The sequence below is a fragment of the Xenopus laevis genome, chromosome 6L (genome assembly GCF_017654675.1).
Source record: "Xenopus laevis strain J_2021 chromosome 6L, Xenopus_laevis_v10.1, whole genome shotgun sequence".
Lineage (NCBI taxonomy): Eukaryota > Metazoa > Chordata > Amphibia > Anura > Pipidae > Xenopus > Xenopus laevis.
Window position 1 is genome coordinate 5602599 of NC_054381.1, and position 19228 is coordinate 5621826.

General features: G+C 44.2%; 1 protein-coding gene across 5 annotated transcripts in view; it reads right to left on the bottom strand.

Moving 5' to 3' along the window:
• The window catches only part of LOC108718675, a 37911-nt gene that overhangs the window by 2662 nt on the left and 16021 nt on the right, over nucleotides 1-19228 (bottom strand). Inside the window, exons 3-4 of one of the 5 annotated variants that reach the window (XM_041565722.1) lie at nucleotides 10366-10554; nucleotides 3879-4032 (exon numbers count right to left, since the gene is read on the bottom strand). In XM_041565722.1, coding sequence (XP_041421656.1) covers nucleotides 3879-4032; nucleotides 10366-10554 — 343 coding nt within the window. Of the gene's footprint in view, nucleotides 1-3878; nucleotides 4036-10365; nucleotides 10555-19228 lie in introns of all 5 variants that reach the window. The other 4 variants (XM_041565721.1, XM_041565724.1, XM_041565723.1 and 1 more) reach the window with 4 other exon arrangements.

Consider the following 19228-nt stretch of genomic DNA (forward strand, 5'->3'; position numbering starts at 1 on the left):
CACTCTCTACATCATACTAAAATTTAATTTAAAGGCGAACCACCCCTTTAATGCCTCTTGTTCCTCTTCTGCCTCTTGCTGCCTTCTACACAGTTGGCCTCCAAAATTCAGCTACAGGTTTGCTGATTATTCAATTCTGATGCTAATTGCACTGGTTTCTGTGCTGCCATGTAGTAATTATGTGTATTAATTACTAATCAGCCTTATATTGTGACATTTCTATTCTATGTGTACTGTATATTGTGAGTGGGTCCCTAAGCTCAGTAAGTGACAGCAGCACAGAGCATGTGCAGTGAATCAGCAGAAAAGAAGATGGGGAGCTACTGGGGCATCTTTGGAGACACAGATCTTTACTGCTATTCAGCTGTATAGTGGCTGTGCAATTTAAGGGACACCATCACCCCTTTCCCCCCAGTTTATTCCACAGTATTATAAACTCCTCAGTTATTTGATTTGAGAGTACAGGCAGCACAGAATCAAGGGAAGCTATCATCTATCTATCTCTATCTGTCTTCCCTCCCTCCCTCCCTCTCTCTCTCTCTCTCTCTCTCTCTCTCTCTCAATTATCTATCTATCTATCATCTATCTATCTCTGTCTTTCTCTCTCTCTCTCTCTCTCTCTCTCTCTCTCTCTCTCTCTCTCTCTCTCTCTCTCTATCTATTAATCTATCTATTTATCTATCTATCTATCTATCTATCTCTTTCTCTCTCTCTCTCTCTATCTCTCTTTCTCTCTCTCTATCTATCTATTATCTATCTATCTATGCATATACCAGTGACTCCCTGAGTGCAATGTAGGCAAAAGGTTCATCTTATGAAACAAATTCTGCACATTAAGTCCAGTCACTTAAGTCAAACCACAATTGTTATCCTGAGGCCTAGTTTCACCCTGGAGCCTGCCTGGCGTTGCCTAGCAACCTGCATTCTGCTCAGTCTAATAAATGGGCCACTGAGCATCTGACTATACTCGCAGGGAAGGGCTGCCTAGACTGATGTGATATATATATATTTATCATTCACCACCTCCCTCCCTTCGCTCTGATGCTCTGAATATAAAGATATTTGGTTCTATTGTTCCTGCACTCTCAATAAAAGATAATAATAATCCAATGAAACGGCTGATTGATAGAATTCTTTTTCTTATTGGCATAGGAAGGGCAGCTGCCAGCTGAGTAGATTAGTTGATTTAGAGTAGACTGCTAGTTGGGCATCCCATGGACTGTTCATTGGTACAACTGAGAGATATTAATGGAGGTAAATCCAGGATATTTTATGTACAGTATATTCCTCAGGAAGTACAGTGTGAGTTTTTACTTATTGTGTCCTGCTCCTTCTCTGTATATTTAAATTGATACACATGGGTGGAACATAAGGCCATAGTTAATTGTGTGCCCAGAACATTCCTCTTAAATGAACACATGAGTTTGTGGCTCCTCATTGTTTCCTTTAGGGTGAACTTGGTGTCGCCCAATCGCACTGCCAACAGGTGATAAAGCAAGGGCCACATGTTCCTAGAGGAAAGTAACACCCTAGTAGTGTCGCCCTAGTAGTGCCTCCTGTTGGGCTGCTAAGCAGAGATAATGGGTGGTTGCAGCAGGTTCAGGTGAGCCATGGCATATAGAGAGGGAAGAGGGGGATGAACCAGAAAGCAATGTCAGACAGGGGGTCTGGGGCCACCAGAGCTGCGATGTCAGGGCCCCGCACACACCCACCAGGCTAACCATTCAGGTTCTCCTCACGCCAACATCTCAACCCCAATAACCCCCCATAAACCTTTACTTTTTTCTATGAAGCCATAATCAGAAAAGGCCCAGGGAGATTGATGTTAGTCTCAAGTGGGTGAGATGCAGATCTGAGCTGCCGAGACTCCTTTCCAGAAAGGTTCAGACTGGGCTGACAAGACACGGGGGAAAAAACCCAGTGGGCCCGACCCCCTGTCCGACACTGATTTCTGGTGTCCCACTGCCCAGTCCGACCAAGAGGGTGTCATACCATAGACTGGCTATTATTTGTGGCACGTGTTCATTGGGGGGGGGGGGGTGAGCCTGTCAGGGATCCAGTGGGGCTAATAGTAACCATGCAGGACTGAGTTCTGGTCACTCAGATACAGAGACTGCAGGGTGTTGGGCAAGCGATAATAAAGGTTCATTAGACAGAGCAGAGGAACAGTGTGTGGGCTGCTACTGTCACTTTAACAGAACATGGCTGTGCAGAAAGGTTCCGCTGTGGGAAAGCAGTTTGGCTCCAATAACAGTTACATGAATAGCTCAATAATAGATCCCTGGGCACCAATTACTTCTTTATGGCCGGCACTTGCATCACTGCATTAACTGCCACTCGTCTGCTTTATAACCACCAAACTGAGCAGCACACATACCCGGGCACAGATTGGAAATAGGGCCTGGACCATAAAGTACCTTGCCCCCACCACCCCTACAGGCCCAATAAAACGTGCCCAGACCCCCGTCTTCATAATGCTCCAGGCGGGGGGCCAGAGGGCACAAAGCTGCAATTTGGCACCCCTCCACACTCCGGCACTTGCACTTGAACCATTGGTAAATTCTCACATGGTACAGAACAGCAGCACTGCCTTGCTTTCTGGCAGAGAATCTAGATATACACTATTGCATAGGAGCACCATAAAGGGAAAATTCACATTAAAATCAGGTTTCAGTATAATGTAGACTGGTATTACTCCCTGCACAATCTACAACAGTGGGAGTGTTATTCTAAGTCAGGTCTGACTATGCAGAATTATAACTATATATATATATATATATATATATATATATATATATATATATATATATATCAGATATCAGATATATCCTCAGCTCTAAGCTAAGTCAGTCCATAGGTCTAAAGCAGGAATGTCAATGTTAATCAGTTAATCAGTCTCATGATGAACATTCAGATTCACCATCAGATTCCAGATGAGCCCTGGGGGTCCTCCTGCAGGTCTTCACTGACAGGGCAGCGGCTCCTCCACACAGACAGACAGACAGACAGACAGACAGAGAGGGATGAGACGGCAGCTGGCACTGCCCATGGAACACCCAAATCAAGGCAACAAGAGGGAGAAGGTGCAGCAGACAGGACATTGCATTTGAAACATGCTGCAGAATGGAGCTCAGGGAGGAGGGGCATGCACAAGGGTGGGCTCAGGAGGCGCATGCAAAGAACGCATGTTTTACGTTATTCTTCTTACAGAGGACTCTCGTTATCTATCATTCAAATTATTGGGTTTTTTTAAGCATAAAATGAGGTTAAATGGTGAGACCCTGAAGCAGCCAGAGGTTCCTGGATTCCCCATGCATCGCTAACTAATAGTAAATCCTTCCCTGACCATAATGGCCAACTCCTTGTCTGTTTTACTCCTGGGGGGTGGGGGTTAGAGGAAAACTTGTACTTTAAAATGCACAATGTAGGAATTATGTAAATAGGTTGAACTAGAAACACATAAGTCTCTTTTCAGCCTCTACTGCTTGAGTCTATAACGCAAGCAATAGGCAGGATTAGAATACTCTGATGGGAGCATAAAAAGGGAGGGGCAAGGACTTTGACATATTAAGCTGAACTAGAAGACTCTGATGGAAGCTCTGGGGCAGGGAGTCTATAACTCAAGCAGTGGGCAGGACTTTGGTACTCCAATTAGAGTTGGTTTTTAGTAATAGCTTTGATTATAAGAAAAATACACTGGACTCATTCCTTCCTTTCTATGGCGCTCACTACACATTGCCAAAAATTCCCTGCAGGGGGCAGAGTTTGTGGTGAGTGGCCATTGAGGGGGGCCCACCTACCCCCAGAGCCCACCCGCCGCAGTTGAGAGAGAAAGCTGGAAACATGCAGAAGGGGAAGACATGAAACGAGCAAGTTACCTGACAAATAACGTTATCATAGTAAGCCAATGCACGGGCATGGGGGGAGAGGTTAGATGGAGTGTCGCATAGTTTCCTTACATTTGGGTGGGAGCCTTCAGCAATGGTGGACAGAGAAAAGTTATCGTTGTGGAGCTCGGAAGGAGTCCTGTACCTGCTGGGAGAAGAGCGGGGAGAGCTGGAGGTTACACAAGACAAAGCACAATCTGGGCACACACAGAACAATCTGAACACACAGACAAATATTGAACAGGATAGTGTCAATGATAATCATGTTCCCTAGAATTCAGCAGCAGCAGTGGGATATAGTTCTGCAACAACTTTTCTACCAACCGTAGGGCTCTTCCTGCAATGCAATCACTTGGCCTTATCACCCAAAAAGTCACTTACACTGCAGAATCCAACTAAACACATAGATAAGACCAAGAATAGGGGATTCTGGTGCAGTAGGACAAGATAGTGAAAGTAGGGCAAGATGGAGAAAGTGCAACTCCCAACACCTCAACTAAATGAAGGCAGGGGGGTGAGGGTTCTATTTTAAACCAAGCTAAAGGATCATAGGTCGGATTGTTCCATCCGCAGAAATAATAGGGCCCCTGATAAATATGCAGTTTCTCATTCCCACTCGGCTTCTGTCTTATTGTTTTGTTATAATGAAAACGTGGGAATTCCCACACTCTGCACATTTCTACAACGGATCATGGGAAATCCAATAGAATATTAGTAAATGGAGCTGCAGGTCTGTTTTGGGAAACTTTTACCCCAGGAAATATAGGGGTGAGTATTTATTTGTGCCCTGGGTACCCCTGGAACTATAGCAGGGTGACACCCCAATGTTTCTATATATCTGTAACCTTGTTATGAGCTAAGGGGGCCCAGTCTGAAGGTCAGTTAGGGGGAGATTTGGGGTGAGTGCTTATTTGTACCCTGGGTACCCCTGGAACTATAGCAGGGTGACAACCCAATGTTTCTATATATCTGTAACCTTGTTATGAGCTAAGGGGGCCCAGTCTGAAGGTCAGTTAGGGGGTGATTTGGGGTGAGTGCTTATTTGTACCCTGGGTACCCCTGGAACTATATCAGGGTGTCTGTTACCCCAATGTTTCTATATATCTGTAACCTTGTTATGAGCTAAGGGGGCCCAGTCTGAAGGTCAGTTAGGGGGAGATTTGGGGTGAGTGCTTATTTGTGCCCTGGGTACCCCTAGAACTATAGCAGGGTGACTGTTACCCCAATGTTTCTATATATCTGTAACCTTGTTATGAGCTAAGGGGGCCCAGTCTGAAGGTCAGTTAGGGGGAGATTTGGGGTGAGTGCTTATTTGTACCCTGGGTACCCCTGGAACTATATCAGGGTGTCTGTTACCCCAATGTTTCTATATATCTGTAACCTTGTTATGAGCTAAGGGGGCCCAGTCTGAAGGTCAGTTAGGGGGTGATTTGGGGTGAGTGCTTATTTGTACCCTGGGTACCCCTGGAACTATATCAGGGTGTCTGTTACCCCAATGTTTCTATATATCTGTAACCTTGTTATGAGCTAAGGGGGCCCAGTCTGAAGGTCAGTTAGGGGGAGATTTGGGGTGAGTGCTTATTTGTGCCCTGGGTACCCCTGGAACTATAGCAGGGTGACTGTTACCCCAATGTTTCTATATATCTGTAACCTTGTTATGAGCTAAGGGGGCCCAGTCTGAAGGTCAGTTAGGGGGAGATTTGGGGTGAGTGCTTATTTGTGCCCTGGGTACCCCTGGAACTATAGCAGGGTGACTGTTACCCCAATGTTTCTATATATCTGTAACCTTGTTATGAGCTAAGAGGACCAGAGAGTGGAGATGTAGGAGACCCACAACATGAGGAAATCGGAATAATTATAATATAGAATGTTAATCCTGGAAGTTTGGTAGATATCATTATGCCTTTATTGTTGTGTGCACCTCCGCCTTGGGTGAAAATCAAGATTCAATATAGGTATATTACAAGAATTTTGTCTTGACAAAGAGCCTCACAAGCTCGAAACATGTTGTAAGAATAATCTGTTGTGGAGTGCCAAATTCTTGTGATATACCTATATTTGAACATGGGGAAATTTTGATTGTCTACATTAGGGATCCCCAACCTTTTTCACCTGTGAGCAACATTCAGATGTAAGAAGAGTTGGGGAGCAACACAAGCATGAAAAATGTTCCTGGGTTGTGCCAAATAAGGGCTGTGATTGGCTATTGGTAGCCCCTATATGGACTGGCAGGCTACAGGAGGTTCTGTTTGGCAGTACATCTTGTTTTTATACAACCAAATCTTGCCTTCAAACCTGGAATTGAAAAAGAATCACCTGCTTTGAGGCCACTAAGAGTAACATCCAAGGGGTTGGGGAGCAACATGTTACTCACAAGCCACTGGTTGGGGATCACTGCACTACATGATGTGTCTGGGGAAGGTTTGGGAAGTGAAGGTGCAGATAGAAGTGAGTGTGGAAATGTGGGGCAATGACAGCTGGGTGGGATGTGGGGTCGATATATTAAGGTGCAGATACAATTATAGGCACCAATAGGGGTGTCTGGACCAGAAACAGAAACTTAGACACAAGAGCAGAAAGAGACAGGTTGGGTCAAAGCTCAGCAAAGAGACTGCTAAACATAAAGGGATGATCACATGCAGACGGACACAAGGATCAGGGGTGCAGGGGGTTCAGCATCGGGTTGTTTGTAGCCCTCCAGCTGTTGTTAGGCTACAAATCCCAGTATGTCAGTTTTGGCCATCTGTATAATGCAGAGAGCTGTGGTTGCACAAGAGATGGAGGAGCCTAGAACCTTCCACTACACTGTGATGAATGTGTTAATTGACTTGGACAGGTGAATAATCTGTAGAATATTTTATAAAGATATCAATAAAGCAAAATAACAACTTGCCATTTCTTGTGGATCAGTAGCCACAGAAGCAGAGACCAACAGAGACCAGACAGATAATGTAAGTCTCTGTGTTTAGTGTTGGTGCCGTTCCTGTGGCTACTGATCCTCTTGTGTGCAGTTATTTAGGTTTATTGTCCCTTTAATATACATGCAAAGTCCGTCAGTCCCCCCAGGAATATTGCCCCCCATCCTCCTGTTCTTCCTGCAGGAAAGTTTAGAGAAACCTCCTGAGCTTCTAGAGGTCACAGAACTGTCTGGGATTTCACCGCACAACACGGTGTTTGTGTTGAAATGCAAAATAAGCCTCCCACATCGGCCCCTGCCAACTGCAGCACAAAGGGCCCCTCCGCCTGGCGGCACCTCAACAAAAGCCCCTTCCCTCCCGACTCCCACCCCTTCCCTCAGCTCTGCAAAGTCTGGGAGCAGCTGCCGCTCCGCAGGAGTTTCTTATTCTAAGGGACACAGATGGGGCTTTGTCTGCTCCGGCGCTGACAACTTGCATTGCGGTAAAAGCCAAAAAATTGTACCGCCGAACCACAAGCACTTCCAATATAATATCCTTATAATAAACAAGAGCCATGAATGTCCTGTAAATTATATCCTTATAAACGGTGAGTTCTGATGTCATCAGTTATAAACAGTGAAAGAGTGAAAGAGTTCTGATGTCATTTCTGTCACATGACTCAATGAAACTTGTGTATTATAATAAATAATGTACCCCCTCTTGTAAATTATAAGGATATTAGAAGTTACCTCGGAGTTCCATGACCTGTATAAAAACACTCGGCCTTCGGCCTCGTACTTTTATATGATCATGAAACTCCTCGGTAACACTTCTAATATCCTTATCATTTACAGTAGGGGGTACATTATCCCTTATAATACATGAGTGATACTCAGAGTTCCCTGTATAACTCAGCCTGCAGCCTTGTGCCTTTATATGGTCACAGAACAACCCCTCAGTGACTTCTAATATCCTTATCATTTACAGTAGGGGGCACATTATCCCTTATAATACATGAGTGATACTCAGAGTTCCCTGTATAACTCAGCCTGCAGCCTTGTGCCTTTATATGGTCACAGAACAACCCCTCAGTGACTTCTAATATCCTTATCATTTACAGTAGGGGGTACAGTATCCCTTATAATACATGAGTGATACTCAGAGTTCCCTGTATAACTCAGCCTGCAGCCTTGTGTCTTTATATGGTCACAGAACAACCCCTCAGTGACTTCTAATATCCTTATCATTTACAGTAGGGGGTACATTATCCCTTATAATACACGAGTGATACTCAGAGTTCCCTGTATAACTCAGCCTGCAGCCTTGTGCCTTTATATGGTCACAGAACCCCTCAGTGACTTCTAATATCCTTATCATTTACAGTAGGGGGTACATTATCCCTTATAATACATGAGTGATACTCAGAGTTATTATTCTATGTATGACCTATTTCTGCCAATGGGAGTTATTGTTGGACACTGGTCACAGTAAATAAACGTTGCTACGGTGTAATATTAGGTAAGAGTGCAAGCTCATCTGCCCAGGAGGGTAAAGGCTATGTCTGGCAATACAAGTGCAGATACAGGAAGATGCTCATATTTCATGGATGAGATGGATCAATAATTCAAACATAAAAACTTAATTATTTCCCACTGCATGAAATAAATACAATTAGGATATTGATTTAAGTGTTTATGAAATGGCGCTGGGGATTTGCCCCAATGATCTGGTGCCTGTTGCTGGGGCCCTGGGGCCCATATTCTGCGGCAGCACCTGTCAGTAACAATCATTTTCCTTTGCTTTGTAGGTTTGCAAGGCCCAAGCCACGAGGCTAAACCGGCCAAAGCTTAACAGAAAATACAGGTAGTTAGTCTGAACTGTAACACTGATGCCAGTGATTGGACCTTATCTATTTGCTGCAATTAAATGAAAAGTAATACCAAAAAATAAAGTGTTTTAAAATATTAAAAAATAATATGTTGTTGTCCTGCACTGGTACAACTGGCGTGTTTGCTTCAGAAAGAAGTGTGTATGCTGTGCTTGAATGGCTGCCCCCATGGCTACACAGCAGCTTGTTTATATAAACTATAGTAGTACTTATCTGTTATCTACTGTGTATCCTGTGCTTGAATGGCTGCCCCCATGGCTACACAGCAGCTTGTTTATATAAACTATAGTAGTACTTATCTGTTATCTACTGTGTATCCTGTGCTTGAATGGCTGCCCCCATGGCTACACAGCAGCTTGTTTATATAAACTATAGTAGTACTTATCTGTTATCTACTGTGTATCCTGTGCTTGAATGACTGCCCCCATGGCTACACAGCAGCTTGTTTTATATAAACTATAGTAGTACTTATCTGTTATCTACAGTGTATCCTGTGCTTGAATGGCTGCCCCATGGCTACACAGCAGCTTGTTTATATAAACTATAGTAGTACTTATCTGTTATCTACTGTGTATCCTGTGCTTGAATGGCTGCCCCCATGGCTACACAGCAGCTTGTTTATATAAACTATAGTAGTACTTATCTGTTATCTACTGTGTATCCTGTGCTTGAATGGCTGCCCCCATGGCTACACAGCAGCTTGTTTATATAAACTATAGTAGTACTTATCTGTTATCTACTGTGTATCCTGTGCTTGAATGGCTGCCCCCATGGCTACACAGTAGCTTGTTTATATAAACTATAGTAGTACTTATCTGTTATCTACTGTGTATCCTGTGCTTGAATGGCTGCCCCCATGGCTACACAGCAGCTTGTTTATATAAACTATAGTAGTACTTATCTGTTATACTTATCTGTTATCTACTGTGTATCCTGTGCTTGAATGGCTGCCCCCATGGCTACACAGCAGCTTGTTTATATAAACTATAGTAGTACTTATCTGTTATCTACTGTGTATCCTGTGCTTGAATGGCTGCCCCCATGGCTACACAGCAGCTTGTTTATATAAACTATAGTAGTACTTATCTGTTATCTACTGTGTATCCTGTGCTTGAATGGCTGCCCCCATGGCTACACAGCAGCTTGTTCATATAAACTATAGTAGTACTTATCTGTTATCTACTGTGTATCCTGTGCTTGAATGGCTGTCCCCATGGCTACACAGCAGCTTGTTCATATAAACTATAGTAGTACTTATCTGTTATCTACTGTGTATCCTGTGCTTGAATGGCTGCCCCCATGGCTACACAGCAGCTTGTTCATATAAACTATAGTAGTCTTTCTAAAGCAAACACATAACTTTTACCAAAGCAGGGCAACAGTACATTATATCTTAATTACTTTTTATTTTTAGATGTTACTGTTCCTTTCATAGGCCAGTGCTTTGTAGGTTATGCCAGAGCAGGTGACATTAATAGTAAGTATATACAAGCTGTGTCACTCTAGTGGTGGTAGAACTATAGCTCTCAGCATCTCTGGCACAGGTGGATACAGGCTCAGTGAATAGGCCTTTTCCCCTAATCCAGACATAACCCAAAGGTTTGTTAAATCCATTTCTGCTGCTCTGATGTATTAACTCAGTAATGTGTTTAGACAACTCCCAGCAGCCCCTCTAAGTCCCCGTCTTACTCACTTTCTTTTCCTCAGTTTGTAGTTCTCGGTTTTGAGCAGGTAGAGTTTCTTGGCAAAGAAGACGGTCATCATGAAGAGGAGAAGAACCACCAGAGCCGCCGTACCCACAGCCACGCACATCACCTGGAAATCCGTCACAATGGACTCACAGCGCATGCCCTTGTGCCAAATATAATCCTGCGTGTTGCACCTGAAACACAAGATTTAATGCGCCCTCAGGTTAATGTGGACTTTATATTCTGCTGCTGAACTGTTTGTCATATGGAGGAACGCTGCCCCCTGATTGGATGAGGAGCTGCCAGTCTCATATCCCTTATCCCATATATTCTATGGCTCATTAACTGATGCAGACATACAGCATTCATCAGATCCAGGTACAGGTGTAGGATCCATTATCTGGAAACCCATTATGCAGAAAGCTCCAAATTACAGAATGCTTCCATAGACTCCATTGTAATGAAATAATTGGGTTTATTTAATGTTTATATAGTTTTCTAATAGACTTAAGGCATGAAATCCAAATTATGGAAAGATCGGTTATCCAGAAACCCCCAGGTCCGAGCATTCTGTATAACAGGTCCCATACCTGTGCTTATCAGCCCCTCTTTCTCAGGTTTGGGTCCTCAGATGTTGCTGTACTACAACTCCCAGTGTGCACCAAATTGTGATTATTATTATTATGTGTAGGAATGCTGAGAGTTGTAGTCTAACAACATTTGGGAGTATTAAAGTCAGTTGGTGACCACTTTAGAGTATATTAACTTCATGGACCTACAGGAGCACCTACAGTACAATTCTGGGGCAGACTAGGCCAATGGCAGCAGCTCTGAATGCAGCATGTGGGTTCCATATTTATACTGGGATCAGATGTTGTTGTTGCACTGTAACTCCCACCATCCATGACAGCTGAAGGCCACTGGGAGTTGCTGTTTGATGAATGTTCCCCATGTTTCTCCTGAATGTTAATGGAGTGAAAATCTGCAACTGAGCAGTTAAGGCAACCGGGGCCCATTAATGAGCAGGAAACATAACATTTGCTTTAATTGCTTTTCCAGTCTGTTTGCCTCCCCCCGATGCCCTGTCTCACAGTTTTCCCATTCCGATGGGCCCCATGTACCTACTCAACGTCCCCGGCTCAACCAAATGATCTGGGGGTGATGCGGAAAGCTGAAAGCAAGGCTCTGATTGGTTGGAGCACATTACTGCTGCATGAATGAATGGGGCACAGATTATTGGATAAAAAAATCTGCTATTCCTGGATACAAATGTCACAAACTGCCATCTGGAGGAGGAGCTTCCTGGGATAAAAAGAGAAGGTGGAGCTACAGATTCTTCAATGGTCCTGTCTCCAGTGGTCTCCAGGGGTTGTTCACCTTTAAATTCACTTTATGTTAGTAGTAGTATTAGTTGTAGTATTAGTAGTAGTATAATGTAGAGTGTGATATTCTGAGACTAATTGTAATATTTTATTATTTGTTCATTAGCTTTTTATTCAGCAGCTCTCTGGTTTGCAATTTTAGTAGTCTTGTTGCTGCGGTCCAAATTACCCTAGCAACCATGCATTGATTTGAATAAGAGACTGGAATATGAATAGGAGAGACCTGAATAGAAGGATGAGTAATTAAAAGTAGCAACAACAATACATTTGTAGATTGTTGGATAAAAAATCTGCTATTCCCAGACACAAATGTCACAAACTGCCATCTGGAGGAGGAGGAGCTTCCTGGGATAAAAAGAGAAGGTGGAGCTACAGATTCTTCAATGGTCCTGTCTCCAGTGGTCTCCAGGGGGTTGTCCACCTTTAGTAGTATTAGTAGTACTATAATGTAGAGTGTGATATTCTGAGACTAATTGCAATATTTTATTATTTGTTAATTAGCTTTTCATTCAGCAGCTCTCTGGTTTGCAATTTTAGCAGTCTTGTTGCTGGGGTCCAAATGACCCTAGCAACCATGCATCGATTTGAATAAGAGACTGGAATATGAATAGGAGAGGCCTGAGTGGGGTGAGTAATAAAAAGCAGCAACAATAATACATTTGTAGCCTTAGAGAACTTTTGTTTTTTTAGATGGGATCAGTGACCCTCCCTATTTGAAATCTGGAAAGAGTCAGAAGAAGAAGGTAAATAATTCATAAACTATTAAAAAAAAGAAGACCAATTGAAAAGTTGCTTATAATTAGCCATTCTATAACATACTAAACTTTATTTTAAAGGTGATCCCTGCAGTTGCATAGGCTGAAGAAGACCTCGTCGTACATTGAATGTCTTTAACCTTTAACGAGGAGTTTTTACAAAGCATAAAGCAGGATATCTATGTGTTTCATGCACTTTGTAGAGCTCTTGAATCATCTCCATTGAAATAAATACTCAAAAGGGCTTTTTTACTAAAATATCTGAATTTATCTCATTATTTTATTAAATAAAGCTCCACCAAACTCCTGCCACGATTTTGCCTTATTAATCATTGAAATAACTTGAATACGAGGCCTGAATAGAAAGAGGAGTAATAAAAAGTAGGAATAACAAAACATTTGTAGCCTTACAGAGCATTTGTTTTTTTAGGTGGGGTCAGTGACCCCCATTTGAAAGTTGGAAAGAGTCAGATGAAAAAGACAAATAATTTAAAAACTGTAAGAAATTAGCCATTCTATAATATACTAAAAGTTAACCTAAAGGTGAACCACCTCTTTAAATGGTCCTGTCTCCAGTGGTCTCCAGTGGTCTCCAGTGGTCTCCAGGCTGACAGGGGGCTACTTGGGAAATCCATGGGGAGAGTCCATAAAATTCCCCTTTGCTTTATGAAGCCATTTTAACAAAAATACAAAATAAAGTTGATAGAAGGGTCACTTACTTATAGCCCTGACTGAAGGGCAACATCACTTGCACCTAAAAGCTTGATTTTCCAACAGATATTGGTCAGGGAAGTCTGTCAGAGGGCCCCATACACAGGCCAATGAGCTGCCAACTTTGTCTGTACAAATATTAGACAATCACTTCACTTTCAGGCTCAATATTCCTGAGCAGGATCATTGCCAATCAATGCACATTATATTAGTGCCAATGAGAAGCCCATGTAGGGTTAGGGGCAAATGAAGTGCCAGTCAGAAGCAGAAGAGGCATTACAATGAAGCAACAAGGCTCCGTCCTGGGCCCATGAATATTAATGGCTCATCAGAGGAGCAGACTTGATAAGAGCTTTCTGAAGAGCCTCAAGGTGATTGAGATGAGGAAACAAATGGATTTATTCAGTCTGGTGGCATTTAACAAGGAGGCAGAATGTGGCAGCAAGTCGGGAAATTGAATCAAGGGCAGAGGAAAGGCACCAGGGATGGGCATTGATTTCCACAAATATCTCCTGTAATGTCTCCTTTCACACTCCACAGGGGCCACAAGCTGCAACTCAATAGCAAAGTAGAGAAGCTGACTTTAATATGAATGTTTATAGGAAGTAAAAATACATTGAGAGACAATTCAGTCAGTTCTGAAAATTGCAAACCAGAGAGCTGCTGAATAAAAAGCTAATGAACAAATAATAAAATATTACAATTAGTCTCAGAATATCACACTCTACATTGCTACATTCCCAGGAAGCTCCTCCTCCTCCAGATGGCAGTTTGTGACATTTGTGTCTGGGAATAGCAGATTTTTTATCCAACAATCTACAAATGTATTGTTGTTGCTACTTTTAATTACTCATCCTTCTATTCAGGTCTCTCCTATTCATATTCCAGTCTCTTATTCAAATCAATGCATGGTTGCTAGGGTAATTTGGACCGCAGCAACAAGACTACTAAAATTGCAAACCAGAGAGCTGCTGAATAAAAAGCTAATGAACAAATAATAAAATATTACAATTAGTCTCAGAATATCACACTCTACATTATACTACTACAGCAACAAGACTACTAAACTGCCACCAGTGTCTCCTAGTCCAGCCCACTGCTTGAGCCACAGACTCCTTGTCCCACCCCTGTAAACTGCCACCAGTGTCTCCTAGTCCAGCCCACTGCTTGAGCCACAGACTCCTTGTCCCACCCCTGTAAACTGCCATCAGTGTCTCCTAGTCCAGCCCACTGCTTGAGCCACAGACTCCTTGTCCCACCCCTGTAAACTGCCATCAGTGTCTCCTAGTCCAGCCCACTGCTTGAGCCACAGACTCTATTTCTCACCCCTGTAAACTGCCATCAGTGTCTCCTAGTCCAGCCCACTGCTTGAGCCACAGACTCCCTGTCCCACCCCTGTAAACTGCCATCAGTGTCTCCTAGTCCAGCCCACTGCTTGAGCCACAGACTCTATTTCTCACCCCTGTAAACTGCCATCAGTGTCTCCTAGTTCAGCCCACTGCTTGAGTCACAGACTCCCTGTCCCACCCCTGTAAACTGCCATCAGTGTCTCCTTGTCCAGCCCACTGCTTGAGCCACAGACTCCTTGTCCCACCCCTGTAAACTGCCACCAGTGTCTCCTAGTCCAGCCCACTGCTTGAGCCACAGACTCCTTGTCCCACCCCTGTAAACTGCCATCAGTGTCTCCTAGTCCAGCCCACTGCTTGAGCCACAGACTCTATTTCTCACCCCTGTAAACTGCCATCAGTGTCTCCTAGTCCAGCCCACTGCTTGAGCCACAGACTCTATTTCTCACCCCTGTAAACTGCCATCAGTGTCTCCTAGTCCAGCCCACTGCTTGAGCCACAGACTCCCTGTCCCACCCCTGTAAACTGCCATCAGTGTCTCCTAGTCCAGCCCACTGCTTGAGCCACAGACTCCCTGTCCCACCCCTGTAAACTGCCACCAGTGTCTCCTAGTCCAGCCCACTGCTTGAGCCACAGACTCCCTGTCCCACCCCTGTAAACTGCCATCAGTGTCTCCTAGTCCAGCCCACTGCTTGAGCCACAGACTCCCTGTCCCTGTAAGCTGCCACCAGAATGTTCTAGTCCACTGCTTGACCCGCCTGGCCGCTGTTCAAGTAAGTTGTGACACGGAATTACAATCCCAAACTGTTTTTACATTGGGCTCTTTAAGGAAATCAGAACCAAACCTCACAAAAAAAAAAACCAGACAGGTCCTGTATGTGGATCGATCCTCTTCAGAGACAAATCCTGTGCTGGCAGATGGGTTGAGATATTCTGAGCCCTTCTAGTAACTCCAATTACACTAAGATGGGTTAATGAGGGCCCTGTCCTTGCCAAATACAATTAGGATCTTGGCAGTAGCGCTTGTGGGAACCTTTTGGGTCAGCACGAAATCCCTAATGATTAGCCTGCTTTGAGGTTCAGTCACAATGCTGGTCTGTCCTGGTACTGAGCCACCGACGATTCATTTACACCCTGCCCTGTATGAGCTTCTGACACATTCACTGCCACATGGAAAAGCTCCGGCATTATGGGGGCACTTTCATCCTTCAGTCAGTCCCAGAATTTGGCAAAGCAAAACCTCAACTAAACACCAAGGGAACCCTGTTGTCCTGTTTTATTGCAAAACACTGGCGAGTAGCCAAAACCACATAGTCATCCTAGATCATGCACTCCTCCATCACTGTCACCCCATGCAACTCCCAGTACCCTCTTACACCCACAACCTGGGCACTGACATTAGTGCAATATGATATAATGGGGGCACATCTCTCCCTACTATACCTGCTATCCCACAGTCACACTCCCTTCCCAGAGACTATTATCCACTGTTACTATAGACACCATCTCTCCCTACTATACCTGCTATCCCACAGTCACACTCCCTTCCCAGAGACTATTATCCCACTGTTACTATAAACACCATATCTCCCTACTATACCTGCTATCCCACAGTCACACTCCCTTCCCAGAGACTATTATCCACTGTTACTATAGACACCATCTCTCCCTACTATACCTGCTATCCCACAGTCACACTCCCTTCCCAGAGACTATTATCCACTGTTACTATAGGCACCATCTCTCCCTACTATACCTGCTATCCCACAGTCACACTCCCTTCCCAGAGACTATTATCCACAGTTACTATAGGCACCATCTCTCCCTACTATACCTGCTATCCCACAGTCACACTCCCTTCCCAGAGACTATTATCCACAGTTACTATAGGCACCATCTCTCCCTACTATACCTTCTATCCCACAGTCACACTCCCTTCCCAGAGACTATTATCCACTGTTACTATAGACACCATCTCTCCCTACTATACCTGCTATCCCACAGTCACACTCCCTTCCCAGAGACTATTATCCACTGTTACTATAGACACATCTCTCCCTACTATACCTGCTATCCCACAGTCACACTCCCTTCCCAGAGACTATTATCCACTGTTACTATAGACACCATCTCTCCCTACTATACCTGCTATCCCACAGTCACACTCCCTTCCCAGAGACTATTATCCACAGTTACTATAGGCACCATCTCTCCCTACTATACCTGCTATCCCACAGTCACACTCCCTTCCCAGAGACTATTATCCACAGTTACTATAGGCACCATCTCTCCCTTCTATACCTGCTATCCCACAGTCACACTCCCTTCCCAGAGATTATTATCCACTGTTACTATAGGCACCATCTCTCCCTACTATACCTGCTATCCCACAGTCACACTCCCTTCCCAGAGACTATTATCCCACTGTTACTATAGGCACAATCTCTCCCTACTATACCTGTTATCCTACAGTCACACTCCCTTCCCAGAGACTATTATCCACTGTTACTATAGGCACCATCTCTCCCTACTATACCTGCTATCCCACAGTCACACTCCCTTCCCAGAGACTATTATCCACTGTTACTATAGGTACCATCTCTCCCTACTATACCTGCTATCCCACAGTCACACTCCCTTCCCAGAGACTATTATCCACTGTTACTATAGGCACCATCTCTCCCTACTATACCTGCTATCCCACAGTCACACTCCCTTCCCAGAGACTATTATCCACTGTTACTATAGGTACCATCTCTCCCTACTATACCTGCTATCCCACAGTCACACTCCCTTCCCAGAGACTATTATCCACTGTTACTATAGGCACCATCTCTCCCTACTATACCTGCTATCCCACAGTCACACTCCCTTCCCAGAGACTATTATCCACTGTTACTATAGACACCATCTCTCCCTACTATACCTGCTATCCCACAGTCACACTCCCTTCCCAGAGACTATTATCCACTGTTACTATAAGCACCATCTCTCCCTACTATACCTGCTATCCGACAGTCACACTCCCTTCCCAGAGACTATTATCCCACTGTTACTATAGGCACCATCTCTCCCTACTATACCTGCTATCCCACAGTCACACTCCCTTCCCAGAGACTATTATCCACTGTTACTATAGACACCATCTCTCCCTACTATACCTGCTATCCCACAGTCACACTCCCTTCCCAGAAACTATTATCCCCCTGTTACTATAGGCACCATCTCTCCCTACTATACCTGCTATCCCACAGTCACACTCCCTTCCCAGAGACTATTATCCACTGTTACTATAGGCACCATCTCTCCCTACTATACCTGCTATCCCACAGTCACACTCCCTTCCCAGAGACCATTATCCACTGTTACTATAAGCACCATCTCTCCCTACTATACCTGCTATCCCACAGTCACACTCCCTTCCCAGAGACTATTATCCACTGTTACTATAGACACCATCTCTCCCTACTATACCTGCTATCCCACAGTCACACTCCCTTCCCAGAGACTATTATCCACTGTTACTATAGGCACCATCTCTCCCTACTATACCTGCTATCCCACAGTCACACTCCCTTCCCAGAGACTATTATCCACTGTTACTATAGACACATCTCTCCCTACTATACCTGCTATCCCACAGTCACACTCCCTTCCCAGAGACTATTATCCACTGTTACTATAGACACCATCTCTCCCTACTATACCTGCTATCCCACAGTCACACTCCCTTCCCAGAGACTATTATCCACTGTTACTATAGACACCATCTCTCCCTACTATACCTGCTATCCCACAGCCACGGTCCCAATGTTATAGCCCTGTGTCAGTTATCTTTATATTTATAGTCCCTGCCACTGCAGTTCCTCTTCCCCCCATCCACAGATACCACACAGGTGACCTTTGAATAGTTAATAAATCTGTATAATGGGGGGGAAATCGTTTTCCGGCTTCTTTTAGCTGAGCCATAATTGCAAATGCACCAAGATAAAATATGCTTTGTTCTCTGCAGAGATATCGCATTATAAGGCTTCCTATTCCTGCTGCTCAATGCTTCCTGTGCTCATATCAAGTGCCTCTCCTGCTGACATACGGAGCATAAGCAGGTCTCTCCCTGGTTCCAGCACATCATTGTCTTTATGCTCCGTAATACGCAGTACATCGAGTTTTATAAAATGCCCCAGGAGACCAGGCTACTAGAGATCTAATAAGACTAATTACCAAGTAAAGACCCGAAGAGACAATGTCAGGTTACCTGGTTCTGTTACTAAGAGGAGGAGACAATGACAACTGGACATGTTACTGCTAGTACATGAGTCCAGGTTACTAAACAAAGCTACAGAAAAGAAGATTATTATTATTAATATCTGGTAAATGCCCACTGAAGAATAATAGAAGTTAGCAGCTTGCAGAAGACGCCAGGGTATCAGGTAATCCAGGGGTCCCCAACCTATACAGGAGTTGTTTGGCAGTACACCAGGCTTATTATTTAACCAAACAGAAGTGTACCTGGAGGTTTACCCTTCAGAGGGGACCAGTGCTCCTGTAACGCTAACCCTCTCCCCCGCTGCATTCTCACGTCAATAGTGACACCACTCCAACCAAAACTTGCCTCCAAGCCTCGAACTCAAAAATAAGCACCTGCTTTGAGGCTACTGGGAGCAACATCCGAGG